Source organism: Scyliorhinus canicula, chromosome 3 (assembly GCF_902713615.1).
Source record: "Scyliorhinus canicula chromosome 3, sScyCan1.1, whole genome shotgun sequence".
NCBI lineage: Eukaryota > Metazoa > Chordata > Chondrichthyes > Carcharhiniformes > Scyliorhinidae > Scyliorhinus > Scyliorhinus canicula.
In genome coordinates, this window is record NC_052148.1 from 16,903,889 (window position 1) to 16,923,515 (window position 19,627).

The 19,627-nt window shown below is 42.3% G+C and overlaps 1 protein-coding gene across 1 annotated transcript in view; it reads right to left on the minus strand.

The window, feature by feature from the left end:
- The window catches only part of tlx2 (T cell leukemia homeobox 2), a 76,102-nt gene extending 65,399 nt beyond the window's left edge, over window positions 1-10,703 (minus strand). The window contains exon 1 of the mRNA XM_038793179.1: window positions 10,014-10,703. Coding sequence (XP_038649107.1) covers window positions 10,014-10,464 — 451 coding nt within the window. The 5' untranslated portion in view covers window positions 10,465-10,703. The remainder of the gene's footprint in view (window positions 1-10,013) is intronic.
- Between the last annotated feature and the right edge of the window lie 8,924 nt (window positions 10,704-19,627).

A 19,627-nucleotide genomic window follows, 5' to 3' on the forward strand; every position in this document is an offset into this window, starting at 1 on the left:
CATTTTCCCTTTCGTTTCAGATTCCAGCATCCGCAGTAATTTGCTTTTATAAAGGGAGAGGTTGGTTGAACTCCACGACACATTTTGGGATTCTGAAAACGCCGCTCCCATAACACTAGCCTCTGTACTGGTCAGATTTCATTACCTGGGCACCAGCTCAAGACCTTCACAGTCTCTCCCAACTAATCCTAAATCTTCAATTACTGAGGAAACTATTATAATCATAACTATTTGTAACGTTAAAGATAAAATCAGGGTTATGGAAAGCACATTAATAAAGTACATGGATTGAGAAAGAAAAGTTGATCAGGGGGTTAGAAGTGGATTTTAGTAATCAGCTATATTTTGGAAGGCAAATATTTTTAGACAAGGAAAAAAGCGACGTGGTCTATATATGGTTTATAATGTATACAGGCCCAGACCTCTGAATGCATATATGTCATTTACATGATCCTCTCTCTCTGATATTTCTTGCACTCTCATACTGATCAATAAGAACAGACAATCTACTGTAATGTACGATAAGACAATTACTCAGCTGTGATATTTATTGAGACTCTGATCTCACTAATTGTTTTATTTTATATGATATTGTTTTTTGTTTCCTGTATCAGATAACCGGTGCTCTCTGTGAGAACGGGCTACCCGGGTGGATATACACGGAAATTAGGAATCATTTCTGGATCTATCAATAATGTGATCATTTTTGTTACTATAAACATCAGTGTTTTCTACAATCCATCACCAGTCCTGCAGGTCACATTTTCCCAATGCTTGTAATTGTGTTTTTTTCTAATCATGGTTTTGTCCAAAGAGATATATAATTGATTATACGAAAGGGGGCCGGTGAATTGAGGTTTGGTGGGATGCAGGTTGTGTGAAACTCACGTGGCCCAGGGCTGATTCTCAGGTAAACTTTTTGTCCCCAGTGTCAGGAGTGAATATGTGAGTACAAAGAACAGTACAGCACAGGAACGGGCCCTTCGGCCCTCCAAGCCTGCGCCGAGTAGAGACGGGGATGGGACAGAAAGATATGTTGTGATCCCTAATTAGACCATACAGTCAGCGGTTGAAGACACGATTGAGGATGGAGAGGTGGCACAAAGGTTAGCACTGCTGCCTTACAGCGTCAGGGACCCGGGTTCAATGCCGGCCTTGGGTGACTGTTTGGAATCTGTACTTTCTCTCTGTGTCTGCATGGGTTTCCTCTGGCTGCTTAGGTTTCCTCCCACAGTCCAAAGATGTGCACGGTGGATTGATCATGGCAAATTGTCCCTCAGTATCCAGGAATGTGCAGGTTAGTTTACGGAGATAAACGGGGTGGATGGGTGAGTGGAGCTGGGTATTGTGCTCTTTCAGTGAGTTGGTGCAGACTTAATGGGCTGAATGGCCTCCTATTATTAGAAAAGAAAGACGAAAATCGCTTATTGTCACGAGTAGGCTTCAATGAAGTTACTGTGACAGGAGCTGGAACTCACACATGCAGACTGACACAACACACACAATACTTCATGCAATTTATTTAAAATGTGGATATGTGCCGGCCTAAAACTATCTAGGCTCGCACCCATACATTTTCTAAGTATGTGTGTAACTGGCTGTTCAGCTATCACTCGACCACAGATTATACATTATCATTGAACTATAATTTAAAAAATATATATATATATATATATATATAAAAGACATATCCATGAGATCAAGGCTGGTGGATTATTTCATCTAATTTTACATTTAAATTATACATATATATAGATAGATAGTAAATCATACACAGGATGACACATTGCTTATTTTGTGTTTATAAATTAATGATTTACATTTTATATATGGTACAGCCTTAACCTTGTGCAATATATTTTATGTTTGTTCAATAACTATTACAATATATTTGTGCTCACTATATTCCTTGCTGTGAATGATTGTGAATAATGTAGATTTATTTCCAGAATTATGGTGGTAGATTGAGAACTGTTTTGAATCTATATTCCGGGTTACTTTTGACAGAATAATGCACGGTCCTCTAGTGCAGACACCAGACAGAATAAGCAGCAGTTAAATCCCTAATTGATGGGTTTTAATGAGCCCAATGGGTCAAACTCTGATTTTAAAAGCCTGTGGATTGTATGGATTGAACGCTTGTTCATATTTCAGCTTCGAAATAGAATCTCTTCACACGGGATTGCATTTAATCTCTCCGTGTTCAAATGACATCAGTCAGGGCAATCAATTGGTCATCTTAAAGAACCATTTTTATGAAGAGATTTGCAGTAACACAGCGGCGTTCACCTACTTCAGGGCACCTCAGGGCGCTTTGCAGCCACATTCTGGCTGTTGTTAAAGGAGCATTCCGCAGCCAATGTGCACAGCAAACCCCCACTGTGACCACGATAAGAAAATTTACTGTAATTAGTGATTTTGATTGAGGGATAAACACTGGCCCTATGGCTCGGTGCAGAGAAGGAGCAGGGTATCCTTGTGACCCTGCCCCTGGGCCTGTCCAAACTTGCCAATGACAGGTCCAGGCAGCGGGCCATCGAGGAGGTCATCTGACTGACTGCCCTCTACCATGGCAACATTTACATCTGGGTGTCCCTGGAGAGGAGCATCGGTGTCCATGGACACCATCGACACCTTCCATGGCCGTTGGGTGCCAGAGGATCTGGGAAGTATTATTGGCCCCTTCAAGAACATTTTGGTTTTATGTTTTTAAGCTTTATCTGTGATTCGTTTTTTATTTAAGGCCGTTTCCATTTAAGGGACTGTCCCTTTAATTTGTCCCTCAGTCGATTTGATTTTGTTTACTTGATTATTTATGTTGAACAACAACATAGTTGGAGAGCTCCCCTACTCTTCTTCAAGATGTGCTGTGAAGTTTTCTTTTTACATCCACCTGGGGGTGGGGGGAGTGGGGGGGGGGGGGGTGCGCAGGGGGTACACCTCCTTGGTTTGAGCTCTCCCACCGACAGCACCGTAAACAGTTCAGCACTCCCTCAGTACAGCACTGAACTGCCAGCTCTGGGTCTTAAAAAGATCATTCATGGGACGTGGGCGCAGCTGGCTGGGCCTCTTGAGAGGTGGGTGGGTGGGTGAGCTGCTCTGGAGTAAGTCTTGAAGTCACAAACTTCTGACTCAAAAAAAGAGAGGGATACCAACACGCGGATAAATGTTGCCCTGCACACCTCCTGGGTCTTGTCATTGCATCGTAAGATCATTCAGCTCAGAAAGAGGCCATTCAGCCCATCGTGTCTGCTCCACCTCTTTGAAAGGTTTATCCAAACTACGCCCCTCCGATTTCCCTAAAGCCCTGCATGATTATTATTTTGTTTAAGTAAATATCCAATATCCTTTTGAACATTATGACTGAATCTCTCGCCACCACCCTGCCAGGCCATTACAATTCAGCTGTGAAAATTCTTCATGGTGTTTATTCCAACATAGGGAATAGAACATACAGTCCAGAAGGAGGCCATTCGGCCCATCGAGTCTGCACCGACCCACTTAAGCCCTCACTTCCACCCTATCCCCGTAACTCAATAACCCCTCTTAACCTTTTGGTCACTGAGGGCAATTTATCATGGCCAATCCACCTAACCTGCACATCTTTGGACTGTGTTTTTAAAAATCGTTGTCGGGCAATTATGAATGTTTAGCTGGGGGGAGGCGGAATGGGAGATTGGGTCGGTGGGACGTGGAATAAGGTTTTGGAAATGAATCTAGCCTCTGCCTGACTCTGTGTTTAGATAGGAAGTGGGATATGTGGGCCTCTTTCTGTCTTCATTGCGTTAACATGCATATTTGCTTGTGCACTATATCCTGTTTCCAACTCCTCATAGACCTTTACAGCCAAAACAGTATTTTGCCACTTTCATCACTTAAATTCTATAGGATTACTGAGGCAATGATTGGACCTAATGTCTATTAGTCTTGGAGCTGAGAGGGATTCTGGCAATGGATGCAAATATGATTTTAATAGACAATCATAGAATTTACAGTGCTGAAGGAGGCCATTCGGCCCATCGAGTCTGCAATGGCCCTTGGAAAGAGCACCCTACCCAAGCCCACACCTCCACCCTATCCCCATAACCCACTTAACCTTTTTGGACACGACGAGGCAATTTATCATGGCGAATCCACCTAACCCGCACATCTTTGGACTGTGGGAGGAAACCGGAGCACCCGGAGGAAACCCACGCAGACGCGGGGAGAACGTGCAGACTCCGCACAGACAGTGTCCCAAGCCGGGAAGAGGTATTTTAATAGAGGTGTTCAAAATCAGGATGAAGTTTGACAGGGCAACACACTGCTGCCTTGCAGCACCAGGGTCCCAGGTTCGATTCCGGGCTTGGGTCACTGTCTGTGTGGAGTTTGCACATTTTTCCCGGTATCTGCGTGAGTTCCCTCTGGGTGCTCCGGATTCCTCCCACTGACCAAAGATGTGCAGGTTAGGTGGGGTAATGGGGATTAGATTGTGGTGGGAGTGGGGGTTGGCGTAGGTAGGGTACTCTTTCAGAGGGTGGATGCACAGTCGATGGGCCGAATGGCCTCCTTCTGCATTGTAGGGATTCTATAAATGCGGGCAAGGATGAACTGCTTGCAATGGCAGGAAGGCCGGTAACCAGGTGACATAGATTTAAGATATTTAACAAAAAAACACAGAAACTTTTTTTAACATAGCAAATTCCTCCGATCTATAATAATCTTTATTAGTGTCACAAGTAGTCTTACATTAACACTGCAATGAAGTTACTGTGAAAATAGGCCCTGCCTGAAAGGGAAGCAATAGCAAATCTCAAAAGGACTTGGGTAAATGGAGGAAGGGAAATAGGGGAAGAGATGGGAGCTGGCATTAATTCGATAATTCTTTCCACAGAGCTGGCACGGACAGATAGGCTGAATGGCCTCCAGTGTGTGATAATGGAAATTGATTTGAGATTCAGAACGCAGGTCCACTGTGGGAAGGAGCGAAGTGAATGGGGTGATTTTCTCCTGGGAGTAGGGATGGAGGCGAGTGAGTCTGCAAACAGACCAGGAGAGGCTGGCCCGATGTTCCCAGGATCATTCCCCACGCCTGACACGAGGTTCGCGTGGAAATGCTCCCTCATCACTAATTCAATTCACATTGCGCGCGTCTGCCCATCCATCATTTCAAAATGCACAGATATAGACTGCACACCGACCCCACCCAGGGCAGAGGGAGCTTTACTGAGTATTGGGGGGGGGGGGGGAGGGGGAGGGAAAGCCGCAGGGAACTGGCCGAATCCCGGTGGGCACTTTATATAAAATATAAAAACTTCAACCACACCACTCTATCCTCAAGCGTTGTATTTTGTTTGAAAGTTGCATATCGACAGAAAGCTGTGTCCCTTCCCCCCACACACACACACGAATCGACAACTCGGGCTAACGCTGAAAATTGCTCAAACATTTCCATAAACCCAGGAGGGAAATATCAGTTCGGAAAATAAAGCGGGTTAATTGTCACAATTAAAACCCTGACCTCCATTGATAGCTGCCGTCTATGTAACAATCTCCCTCCTCGCCTCTTTCATTCCCTCTCGCTCATGCTGCCGGCCTTATCATGTCTTTATCTTTCTCCCCTTCCATTTGTTGTTCTCTCTACCTGTCTCCCCCTTTCCAATCCCCACTCTCTCTGCGTCTCTACTTTTTAATCTGTCGCATTTGTCTGTCTCCACTCTCAACCCTGACTAATCCTTGCGGATCAATGCAGACTCGGTGAGATTGGTGTACGATTCACGAACCGGCCCTGTTGCCTTTGACTTGGTGACCTCGACAGAAAGCGAGCCGTCAGCCAGTGCAGAAGACGAAGAGAGAGAGAGAGATCTGGAGAGGTTTGAAGTTGGCAGTGCAGAAAGAAAGTGGCCAGACATAGAATGCCTCCGGTTCGGCCAATTTTCGGCTCACTCCCGGGAACCCCTTCCCGCTGGCAACCAAACACTTGGGCAACAGGAGTAGAAAGTGCTGGGAAAACTCAGCAGATCTGGCAGCATCTGTGCAGAGAGAGAGAGAGAGAAGCAGAGTTAATGTCCCACCTGAATCCTCCCGCACAGGTTGGATGGATTGTCTTTGATGGCAATGGAGAATAGGTTTCCATGCAGCACCATTGTACAATATCAGCCCCAGCCCCTGATTCAGTGGCTGTTATTTGAGGAGGTAAATGTTGACTGGAAGAACTATCCTGCCCTTCCGAGAATAGTGGGTCTTTCACATCCACCTCAAGGGACCTTGGGTCCAAATCTTCCTCCCAACTTGCAAGGTCGGTTGGGAGGCTGTGAAGAGATGTCAGGGAAACGTGTTTCAAAGAGGCTATGATGGGCAAATTCACCTCCAAACCGCACACCATACCTACCTGCAAATATATCGGTGTTCCTTCACTGTGGCTGGGTCCAAAATCCTGGAACTCCCTCCCTAACAGCGTAGTGGGTGTACCTACACCACAGGGACTGCAACGATTCCAGCAGGCAGCTCAAGGGGCAATGCGGCATCGGTAATAACTCGCCAGCCGAAACCCACAATCTTCCAGAACTGACTCCTCCAAATGTTTGTTCTGACCTGCCTTTCCCAGGCCTTGGGCCTCGTTGTACATTTCCAGCACGTTCTGCTGGTATTTGCGGATTGCCAACGTTATCATTTTTTTGCTCGCTATCAAAATCATTCACTTTACAAAGGGCCCCCGATTAATTTAGCACAGTGACTCACGCCCAGTGCTATGATTCGATTAGCACTTCATCACAGAGACATACAGATATCAGCGGATACAGGCAGCATCTTGTGTGTGCCCAGATACTGGAAATATTAATAAACCGCTCATGTCAAACACAAATTATTGTTAAATGCGGTAGGTGAATAGACACAAGGGTGTTTTTTTCACAGCTTCTAACGCTGCCGCGGATATATGCTCTCGGTGCAAGAAAATGTATTAATTTGCAAAGTATTCCTGTGACTTCCTCGGCATAGACCATCACAGCAGCCAGGAGATCCCACATGGGAAAGTCCATGAAACCAATCTTCGAATTACAGCATCGAAATTGTCCCTTAAGTAACCCCCACTATTGCTGCCTCCGATAATTAGCACGGCTGATTATTCCAGACATTTCCCACACCAAAACACTCGTCTCCCCAACATGTCCTTTGGCCGCTAAATTGCATTCAGGACCTTCTCTCTGAGCACAATTTAAAATGATGACCGCTGCCTCTTGCACACCAATCATCGGTTTATATTTAAAAAGGAAAATTGCAAAACAAAGTTTAAAATCAAAAACGTGTTTATATGTGTTTAAATTGTTGAATATTGAAATGAACAAACTTAATATGGATCACTGCTGCATCTCATTTATATTTTTATATTTGTGTGCAAAATTTCAAGTTGTCTGAAACCATTGACTACTGTATTGGAATTTAAAATAATAATGTTCCCTAACGAATGCCGTGTATCTCTGCAAAAGACGCCAAGCTTTGCAATTGTCGCCATAAACAAAGTTGAAGGTTTTCCACTGGAGTGGATGGATGACTGCTATTTTCCGGATTATTTTTTGTTGCAGATTTTTAAAAAGTAATTTATAATATCTACCCTGTGTGGTTCTCAGTCTGTGTCCAGTCTCTGGGCGGAGTGTGAGGGAACCGACAGCTGGCGTCAGAAAACTGGGAGATGGGGCGAGGATAAGATGTGCGGGAACCCACCAGGGGAGTTAATAAAACTGACACAATAAATGAACAGTTTGGGACCAAAGAGGACGGCGCTAGTGCCGCGGCCAGCAACACTCAGGATATTAATGCGACTGTCTGCCTACACACCAAACCGCGCGACCTCAGTTAGAAATGAAATCAGATTTAATATACGGCACAACACATCACATTCTTCAAAACCGTGATCCATTATACATAAAGTCTGCTATAAAGCTTTAATAAATATCAGTCAGGTCACGGGCTGACTCGCAGGGAGACCTTGTTGATAAATTCACACGAAACATTTTAAACGATGCATGCATCTTGGAGACATATACTCTCAAGTAAACGATTAAGCGAATTATTCAGGACATTTCTAAAACATGGTAATTATATAATATTTAGGATTGCCCTCAGTGATTGGTTTAATCATATATATATATATATTATGTATATACACACATACACATTATTATGCTGTTTTGTCTAAGGCTTTAGTATATACTCTACTTCTATACACCTACTATATTTGGGTGTTAGTATATATTATAAATATATATTATTCAGCGGTTGTCTTTAAGATATTGGTATATATTATACTTATATATACTTACGACATTTAGGGTGTTAGAGTATGTTAGGAACATATATCATTCTGCTGTTCTGCCTTCAAGATGTTTGTATATATTATACTTCCATATACTTACTATATTTAGGGTATTAGTATATATTATAAATGTATAGTATTCTGATGTTCTGTCTTTAAGATGTGAGTATATATTATACTTATAAATACTTACTATATTTTGGATGTTAGTATATATTATACATATACATTATTCACTGTTATGTCTTTAAGGTATTAGTACATATTATACATATATAGATGTATATTTAAGGTATTAGTATATATTTTAAATATGTATTGTTGGGGCTTTTCACAGTAACTTCATTTGAAGCCTACTTGTGACAATAAGTGATTTTCATTTCATTTCATTTCTGATGTTGTCTTTAAGACGCTAATATATATTATACTTATATATACTTACTACATTTAGAGTATGGGTATATTTTATAAATGTATATTATTCTGCTGTTCTGCCTTTAATATTTTAGTATATATTGCACTTATATATACCTACTATATGTAGGTTGTTAGTATATATTAAATATATATATTATTATGCTGTTTTGCCTTTAAAGTGTTCGTATATAATTATATATGCCTACTATATTTCGGGTCATAGCATATATTATAAATAAATATCATTCTGCTGTTCTGCCTTTAAAGTATTAGTATATATTTTACCTATATATACTTACTATATTTAGGCTACATATTATAATTACATATTATTATGTTGTTCTGTCTTTAAGGCGTTAAAGTGTATTTATATAATAATACATATTTGTATACACTTATACATACTTTTTACACATATATTGTACATATATATCGTTCTGTTCTGTCTTCAGGGTGTTATATATTATGTATAATCTTCTTACGGGCGGTAATGTGGTTCTATACATTTAATACACATGTATGATTCTGCTCACCTTTAGGATGTCCGTATGGTTATATACACATTATACATACACATCATTCTGTTGTTCTGTCTTTAGAGTGTTCGTGTTTAATTAAAGATAATTACAACTAAATAGGGCCCAAATCATTGCAGAAACAATTACTCGAAATATCTCTTCAATCATTGCAACGATTCCGAATAATGGAAATGATATCAACCTTTCCATTCCAGCACGGACAGTTTGTCCTTGCTTGATTCCAACTGTGGTTCATTTTCTTAAACGTCCAAACGGAATAGACGTTCTGCTGTTTATTCCCCAGTTTCTTTCTCGCGTGGCGCGGTGTTTTTAAAATGATCACCTTCGTTTTTCGCACAGTGCATCCACATTTTCTCCAACATGAGATTTAAGTCCCATGCAGATTTTTTTTTCCAATTAATTTCTCTTTCCATTTTGCACTCTGCAATGTTTTAACTGTCCCCTAACTGTGTGTGTCTCTCTCTCCCACTTTAGACGCCGTCTGGTTTTTTTTTATATTCCTCCTTCATTCCGGCAACTTTGTCCGTCCCCCCCCCCCCCCCCCCCCCCGTCCCCCCCTCACCTCACTAACCCCACGTCTGCCTCTTTCTTGGAGTCATTGAATAATACAGCACGGCAGACCAGTCGGCCCAAAGTGGCCGTGCCGGCTCGCCGAGAGAGCTCCATGACCCTAGATTGAGTGAAAGTCACATAAGAGCAATAACAACACAACACACGTTATATCAAACATTCACCCAGCACCCCACACAAATGCAAGACCTCACCTGTTAATCTGTCTTTGGCAAAACGCCTGCTGCTCTCCATCCAGGGAAAAGTTAAATTAGATAAGTTTGCCATGTTGCCCATGGGGACACAGGGCACGGTTGGCATCCCGGCCGAGAGAGGTGGAGGAGGCATGGGTCTGTGAGCGGGCACTCGGATCACCCCGGCCCCGCTGTTCATATTAAGATTCATATTCATACTTACATTCATATTCATAGACATGTTAACATTATAGGATCCCGGTAATCCGGCCAGACTGCAGGCGCTATTGTAAGCATGGCTGTAGCCATCGGGGTGAGAGTTGTACGCGTTGGTTGCGATCTGGTAATCCGATTCAGCAACTCGGTTAGAGTGCATGCAACTGCCTGGGTCCGAATTGTTCAGGATTTGATCAATGCCAAAGTTGATAGGCTCGTGTTGTGAATGCGTTTGCTGAATTGCAGCATGATCCATGTTTTTTTGTTTTGGAACAATATCGTTTTGTCGCAATTTTCCAATTCTCTCTCTCTCCCCCAAAATGTTTGTGTTGCTGTTGCAAAAATGAACGAGAAAAGCAAAATAATCCCCTCGTTCCACGATGGGTTACTTTTTCCCCTCCTCCTCCTGGCTTGGATGAATGAATAAATAAAATAAAAAATATATAATAATTGTTTTCCAGACCAAAATTAAATTTAGGAGCGCATTTCCTCTCTGGCGAGTTGCATCCGAGTTTCTGCAGGTAGTTGAGCTGGTGAGCCGAAAATCCCGGGCTCCTCCTTTCTCATTGGTCCCCGCCGGCCTTGATTGACAAGGGGGTCCCGCCCACCTCCGCGTGTCCCCGCTGTGATTGACAGTCGAATCTTCCAACCCTGCCTGGGCTCTGGGAAGATGCCCCTCCCTCTCCTCCCCAGCCTCCGGCAGCAACAATGAGATTCCCATTGAGAATTTCACTGGCCCTGCCTCCCATCCGCGATTGGCCAGTGGCATGATTGATGGGCGGCTCTCGGGCACCAGCACATATTTCTGCCGGAAAAAAAAACCCCAAAGAGAAAGGTCAATAGCAATGAAAAATGATTTGCAATAAAGACTTGAAAAAGGATAAAACATTTGCTCTATTGCCTGTTTTTTTGGTATCATTTGTACCCCATGCGCTGCTAAGAAATAGCAAACCCGCAGAGATGGAAAATCCATCAGCGAATTTTCAAAAATTCCCCTGAATTCGTTATCAATGCAAACTTTTTTTTAAAAACTTGCTTTTAATATTTGCAGGGGCGATGCAACACTGCCAAATTAAATTTAAATTATTCAGTTTCCAGTTTTTCCTTAACAGCTTCAAATCGCTCAGTTGGTCGGGAGATTGGGGCGGTGCAATCTGAACTATTCTGGCGTTAACTATTTCGAAAGCAAAAAACAAAACCCCCAAACATTTGTGTTTTTTTAAAAAAATGCAATCTCAATGACGGTAAATTCATTCTGCTACCTCGCAGGATGTCTCCTTGGTGAGTATTTTTCACATTGTGCCCAAGATTTTATTTGTGTCTATGTCTGGGGGGGGGGGGGGGGGGGGGGGTAGGGGAAGTGGGATATCAGACTGCACGGCTTTCCTCCTTGTAATTTCTTAACGTTGTCAGTGTTCCCCGCAATCAGGTATTGTTCATACTCTCCATACCGCTCACTGAATGATAAAGAATGATAATCGCAGGGAGGGTTTGCTAAATTCCTGAGTTGGCGAGGTCGTCGTTTAATCCAATTTAAAATAGGTTTGTCTTTGAAGTACAAAATCAGAGTTCGGCAATTACAATATCAAATTGTTTCTCAGACCTATAATTTAATTTCTAGCAAGTTTCAAAATGAATTATAAATCGAAACAAATTATGATACCGTATAACACTGATAATATAACAACTCTACACATTGTAATATATATAAATGACATTGAGTTGTACACTCATTGCCAGAATATACTATTAAATGTCCTCTGCTTTACAATGTATAATAATTTATATATATATTAATTTTAATATATATCTTTAAAAATAGGTCAGTTTTGGGGCTTGTGTTTTCCCCTTGATTATCTGTTTCGAATCTGTGCTTACTTTTTTGGACTTGGAGTGGCGCTGAAGATTATTTGGGGCCCAAACATTCAATGGCCGATTGTATTTTTTAAAAAATGTCTTTATTTTCTTCTAATTTTGTAAACATCACACCTTGGGGCTGGAGAATTAAATAACTACAACAAAGCAACGAGGTACCCCATATGACCGAGAAATCAGATCAAACCAGATGTCGTGCAAAAATGTATCCTGCCTGATGATTATGGCTAATTAATCTGTCGTAGAAACCCCCTCCCCGCACTTTCTGTGATACATCAAATTAAATCAGATATTGCAATGCAGAATACAAAATACCTGATTTTTCAAACACATATAAGCATTATATATCTGTAACGTGGTGTATAGAAATGTCTCTAATTGTCTTCGGTATGAAGGATTGACCCTGGCTGCCCACTCACTTTCTCTAAGAACCAAAGATAAATTATACAGATTGAGTGGGCGCCCGCAGTTAATAGCACACGAGTCTAATATTACTGCAAATAATGGCCCTGCCGCTCTTTTATACAAATTCGTGGATTGGAAAGTAATTCATTAAACATGACGCGGCTTGGGACGTTCCTTGATGATGCTTCATATAAAGACTTTAGATAAATAAGATTTAATTTTTGTCGATTTCCCCCGTTCGGCTGCGCTGTGCATTACGCGTTCCATTACTCCTACCTGCGCGGGAGGCTGTAGATATTAATAAGATCAAATGCATTTAACACAATGCCTTCGTGTCATCATTTATTGATGCTATTATTTATGAATTAGTGTCGGGTGCCTGCCTTATTTTTTTCCCCCCTCTCGCTTGGCTGGTTTCAGAGAATTACACAGTGAGATCCATCCTATCTTTGAGAGAGCCTTCTGATTCCCTCCCCCCGCCCTTTCCCCAAATTCCTGCCATTTCCAGTATTTATCTAATTCCCTTTTGGGTAGTGCTGTTGAATCTGCTTCCCTCGTCCAGCGCATTGCAGATCCCAGTGCCAAGCCTGGCATCTCTCCCTCTTTATGTTAATATGTCAAGCAGGGTCTGTATATTATTAAATATATATATATCTCGAAATGTACATCTTGTGATAGGGGACGGAGGAGAGGGGTAGCAGCAATTTTAAACGACCGTTTCTTCCCTTTTTTGGAGCCTAACCAATTCGACGCTACTTCTAACAGTCCAAATGTGGATGTGAATATTATATCCGTGTTTAATCTGTGTTCGCTGACCATTACTGGGGGAGTGAGTGCAACCCACCCGTATTTCTTGTCATTTCTAATTGGTTATTTGAAAGCTCCTATTTCATATGTGAGAGAGACTGATGAACCAATTGAACCAATTCTACAAATATATTTATTAAGCCATAGATGATCAAAAAAATCCAACATATTTTTCGATCATTATTCGATACATATTTAAGGATATAGAAATGCCAGAGTTTTCACCGCTCTCTCTCTGAAAACCGATAGTTTCAGAGGTGCTGACACAGAATGTTGGGGTCAACATAGCCTCTCACTTAACTATCCTCTCTCTAAAATAAAATAAAAACCTGGATTTAGAATCAAATTCTAGTTGCACCAGCCCCTCCCGCCCCACCCGTTCCCAGCTCATCTCCCTCCACTGAAATGTGAGCTCATTTTTGTTTTTGCTCAACTTTGAATAAAAGCTATTTGTCCATTAGAAATGGTCTACATATTGCGCCGGAATGGTTCTCAGGTTAAAGTGGAGCAGGAGGGGAACCAGGATTTATTTATTAACGCTTCAGTGAATAATTCGAATTATGTTACCATGATTATTTTAAAAACAAAAATAGTTTTAACGTCACGGTTAATTATTATGCATTCGCTGGAATTATTCTAAAACATTGTGGCAATGGTTTCGCGCGTTTTGTGATTAATTTCAATTCAGTCGGTAATTTATTTCCAGTTTCTTTTCCCGCCCGAAACGAAATTGTTAAACGGGCGGCTAAATGTGTTCCCACGTCGGCTTTCCTGTGGTTGTGACCCAGGCTGCAATTATGCCAAATGTCGACAGGCCTTTTATTCCATCTCTAGATGCTGATTCTGAGCATTGTGATTTGGGTCGAGTTCCATGCTCCATTGGAAACGGCATGATTTAACCCTTCCTCCCCAAAAACACTTTCAGACATTGGCACTGAGCACCCAACACCCCCTCCAACCTCTCCCAGCCCACCAGATATTATTTTAGACACTAATCTCTAAAGGCGGCCACTGGCAGACCCAGTTCCCTTCTCTTTTTGAAATGAGGTGAGACGGATAAGGTAAGGACTGACTGTCGGATGCAGCGTCGAGAATCGCTGAAGAATGTGTGTGGGTCGGAAACGTGTGCGTTCACAAAGTGAGCTTGTTGGTGAGATATATAGGCAGATAGATAGATAAATGATAGCTAGATACATTATCGATAAATAATAGATAAAGGGGTGATAGATAGATTGACAAATGGTAGATAGGCAAATGTCTGATAATTGATAGATGGATGATATATTGTTAAATGATAGCTATATTGATAAATGATACAGATAAATGATAGCTAGATAAATGATTGACAAATACGACATAAAATGATAAATCGATTGATAAATAATAGATTATAGATAAAATGATTGATATATAGATAGGTAAATAATACATGGATATACATAGATCAATCACGCTTCTATGTTCAATTCTACGCTCTTTATTTAAATAGACACAGGTTGGAGGTATCGATAGGTACAGATAGATGGATTCGTTTTAGCAATAGATGGACATATGGACCCTGATGAGTAGCGACTATAGACAATGAGTGAATCATTTAACACTGGGCTAATTTAGTAATGGAGAGTGTATATTCTCTTCAAGCTGTCCCTTGCTTTAGCCGTCCCCCCCGCCCCCCCCCCCCGTCCTTTTCCCTTTTATTCCCACTGCTTTATTTAGCCGTCCACTTTCCATTCTCTCTCTCCCCAGCTCGCGGCTCGAATTCAGAACTTGTCCCATTTGTCCTTTCCCCTTCACCCCATCGCCCGCTGCCTCCCCTTGCGAAATCCGGCGCAATTGTAACACCACACAGCAATGTTGCCCAAACATTTGACAGGCTGGCCACTCTCCACTGGCCCATGAGGTCAATGGCAGCCGCTCATGAACATTTGTTTAAGCAGCCGATCTCCCCATTGGTGCAAACATCCAACTCTTTAAAAAAAAACACTCGCTCTAACTCGCACAAAGGGCACTTCGTATCTCGCAGACACCTCACGGGCTACTTAGAACAGGATCCTTATTAAATTACATTTAATGCAATCTCACCGCGATAATTAAAATGCTCCTTGACAACTCTTTGCTACATGAGATATCCCCCCCTCAGTCGCTGATTCAATTTAAAAGGCTCTGCGCATTAATTAGAGGAAGGCTAAGATGTAATGAACACGCGATTACACGGATTGGGAAGTTTACAGGACATTGAAACCTTTCCCAGCGTTGAGAGGTCTGAAGCGCGGGCTGCAACAATAGTGTTGTTGCTGAAAGCTCAGCCCTCTGTATATATCTCTCAGAGATTCACTCTCGCCTCACCGGTACCTCAGATAGAGGGACACCCACCCAGCCGATAGGACTGGAGCAAGGGGAGGAAGGGTGGTGAGACCTGAACGAAGACAGGAGAGGCGTTTCTCAGCCATTAAATCTTTAACCTTGTCCATTTCCCGCGCGGACAGGGAACCAAGAGCAAAAAAATAACCTATAGAGCCAGAACAATACCTTGAACGAACTGAGAGACACTCTCGATAAAAATAGATGGTTTGGGGGGGAAAAAACCCAAAACGAAGGGACTAACGGAAACAAAATAAGATACAATGGAAGATAGATTGGAACGAAACCCGTTTCGTTTAAAAATAACTCTTTAATGTATGAAAATATATATTTTAAAAATCAATGTAATATATTGTGGTCGTGTTTCGATTCTGTTTTTTCATGCTATATGGCATTTTATGTTTTGGTGGTATATGTTGTTATTGTGATATTACCTTATGATAGTCGCAGTTCGTTTACTGATGAAATCCCCATCCACCTCTTTTTGCTTCCAGTCTATTAAAACACACTCCAGGCTGACCTCCCGCTTTCTAGCCCTTGTAACCTTGGCATCATCCAGAACTCCAGTGCCACGTCCAAACTTGCACCCAGTCTGGTGATTTCTAAAATCCCTTCCTCGTTTTCAAATCGCTCAGTTGACTTGACCCTTGCTGTCTCTGTAATCTTCCCCAGCCCCCACAAACCCTCCTAGACATCTGCCTTCATTGATTGCTGGCTTCTAAAGCACTGTTAATTTGAATGGCTCCATCACTTCAGCTGCCTGGGCCTCAAAGTTCTGGAATCCCTCCTTAAAACCTCTCTGCCTCTTTCCCTTTTCTCCCCTCCTTTAAGAGGCATCCTAAAACTAACATCTCCTTCTACCTCTTTGTGTGACTATATGTCAAATATTGTTCAATAATGATAGGGAGTCCCTTGAACCTTTGACTACTTTCTTGGTGCTATATGAATAAAAGTTGTTTCTCATAGTAAATCCTTATAACATGCTCCAGGACTTGATCATAGCATTTTAAACTCCACTAAAATATGAGGTCATTAAGATTCAAAATGTCTCCTATATTTAGGTAACCTGTTATATTATTTACATCATTGCATTATAAAAAAAACATATGCTGAGGATATATTATCACACAATTTGTTTATATAATTTTTAAATGTATAATGTACATTATGGTATTATATTTGATAGTCCACTGTATGTTTTCTCAATTATTGTATAACTGTATTATGAGAGCATAATGAATTAATAAAATATATTTGATTGGTGAAATATTGGAGACTGTTCCTTCCGTTCATTCTTGCTGAAAAGGATTTAAATGCAGCCTAAGGCACCAGCATTTCACACACATTTTGTACATTGTTTCCAGTTTGCAGTTTGTTTAAATTTGATAAAACAGACACGGTGCAGAAGCTGCCAGGGTTAATTAACCAGCATTGGGAATATTCTCATTAAAAAGTTTTATACAAGCAAACTGACCAAATTCTCAGTGGATTTCACTTTGTTTGAGGGGCACAGTCTTGGTTTAAAAAAGAAAATCAGGCGTGCAATTTTTTTTTCAATGCTCATTTTTAAACAACCTCCTGGCCTTATGCAAGTCCACCCTTTAATAGCCCCAAATCCCTGCATTTATTAGTTTATCATGCTTCTACCATAAGAGGTAGAAGCACAAGTCGGCCCATCGTATCTGCTCCACCATTAAGTGAGATCACAACTGATCTGATAATCCTCAACTCCATTTTCCTGCCTTATCCCCATAATCTTGATTCCCTCATTGATTAAAAATCTATCCACCTCTGTCTTAAATGTACTTAATGGCTCAGCCTCTACAGATCTCTGCAGTAAAGAATTCCACAGATTCACTACTCTCTGAGAAAAGAAATGCTTCCTCATCTCTGGTATGAATGGGTGAGCCCTTACTCTGAGATTGTGCCCTCTGGTCCTAGACTGCCCCACAAGGGGAAACAATCTCTCAGCGTCTACCTTGTCAACCCCCCGAGAATCCTAAATGACTCACTAAGGTCACCTCTCGTTCTTCAAAACTCCAGGTTCACCTGCTAAATTATCTCACTAATTTATGTTAGTCTTGCTTCCTCATTTCATCTGGAAGTTTTTCTTCAACAGGAAAAGTAAATACTTGCCTGAAGCATTTGAGGAAGGCATAAATTTAGCGGGAGAGCACCGACCAGTGCCATTAATTTTCTGTTGCTTTGCATAGACTGGGCACAGGTCCAATTGACCAAATGGCCTCTTTCTGTAGCAGAAGGCATGTTTTGATTACATAATAGCTCAACCTTTCCTAATTCAGGATTAATCTTGTTATCAATCTGTGCAGTGTTTATATATACGCCTTGTGATCCAGCATGCAGACTAGAGCATTGTAAAATTGCAACAGGACTGTAAAAGATCAACTGCCCTGATTTATATTGTCTAGTGCTCTGCTTTCCTGTTACCTGATTCACAAAATTGTCCATATATTGAAAGGGATGAGTCAACAATTACTCCCTTTCTAAATCTCGCTCAAACAATTTATTCTGTACTTGGAATGTTAAGAATTATGAGAAAGGTGCATTTATCAATGTGATACTTCACCCACCTGGGAAGTGGGTAGTGTCAGTGAGGTGGAGCTACTTCAGGGAGTGTTGACCCTGCCTTTGCGAGACCGAGGCTCAGCTGGTTCAGGCTGACACCCAGTCAGGGCCTCTGCTCAGGGAAATGAGCCACACTGCCTTGTGGGGGTCTCAGAAGGGACTATGGCTAAGGGAGTAAAGCCTAACCAAAAATCCAGAGTGGAGCCTCGTAGGCTGGCCACGAGTTCAGGTGTTAAAGAACGCAAGTTCCAGCAACTCATTGATACCAACGCCCATCCTTGACCCTCCATCCCTTCCCTTCCCTTGGATCTCATTTTTTCCAGCCCCAGCCCATGCCATGTATTCACCATGCCCTCTGACCTTCCCCTCGCTAAGACTGAACGTGCTGTACTCAGCAAAGGACTCAGCTTCATACCCTTATACCCCCACCTCAATGAATTTCGGGCTCAACACAACACTGAATGCTCTTCCCTAGCCTTTGTCTCTGTGCTCACCTCTTCTTGCCCTGTTCAACAGATCCTTTCAACAACCTTCTGCATTCTCCCTCTACCTGGACTCCTCTCTCCGTCCGCTCACCTGCTCTTGATCTTTTTATTCAGAACTGTCGGCATGAGATCGACCATCACAATTTCTCCACTCCTCTCACCCACTCTAATCTGTCGCCTTCTGAATTGGCTGCACTCCACTTTCTCAGGTCCAACCCTGACTTTGTCATCAAACCCGCCAACTAGGGTGGGGTTGTGGCTGTCTGGCATACTGACCTCTACCTTGCAGAGGCTGAACGTCAACTCTGAGACAGTTCCTCCTACCTCGCCCTGGACCATGACCCCACCACTGAGCATCAGGCCATTGTTTCCTGGACTGTCACTGACCTTATCTCCTCTGGAGATCTTCCCTCCACAGCTTTCAACCTCATAATCTCCTGACCCTGGAGAGCCCGCTTCTGCCTCCTCCCCAAAATCCACAAATAGGACTGTCCCGGTAGGCCCATCGTGTCAGCCTGTTCCTGCCCCACCAAACTCATTTCTTCCTGTTTTGAGTCCATACTATCTCTCCTCTTGTCCAGTCCCTTCCCACCTACATTTGTGATTCCTCCGATGCCCTACATCATATCAAACTTCCAGTTCCCCGGCGCCAACTGCCTCCTCTTTACCATGAATGTCCAATCCCTCTCTACCTCCATTCCTCACCAGGATGGTCTGAGTGTTCCCTGCTTCATCCTCTAACAAAGGCCTGAACAATCCCCATCCACCACTACTCTCCTCCATCTGGCTGAACCTGTCTTCTCACTGAACAACTTCCCCTTTAGCTTGACTCATTTCCTCCAAACCAAAGGCATTGCTATGGGTACCCCCATGGGTCCCAGTTTTACCTGTCTCTTTATG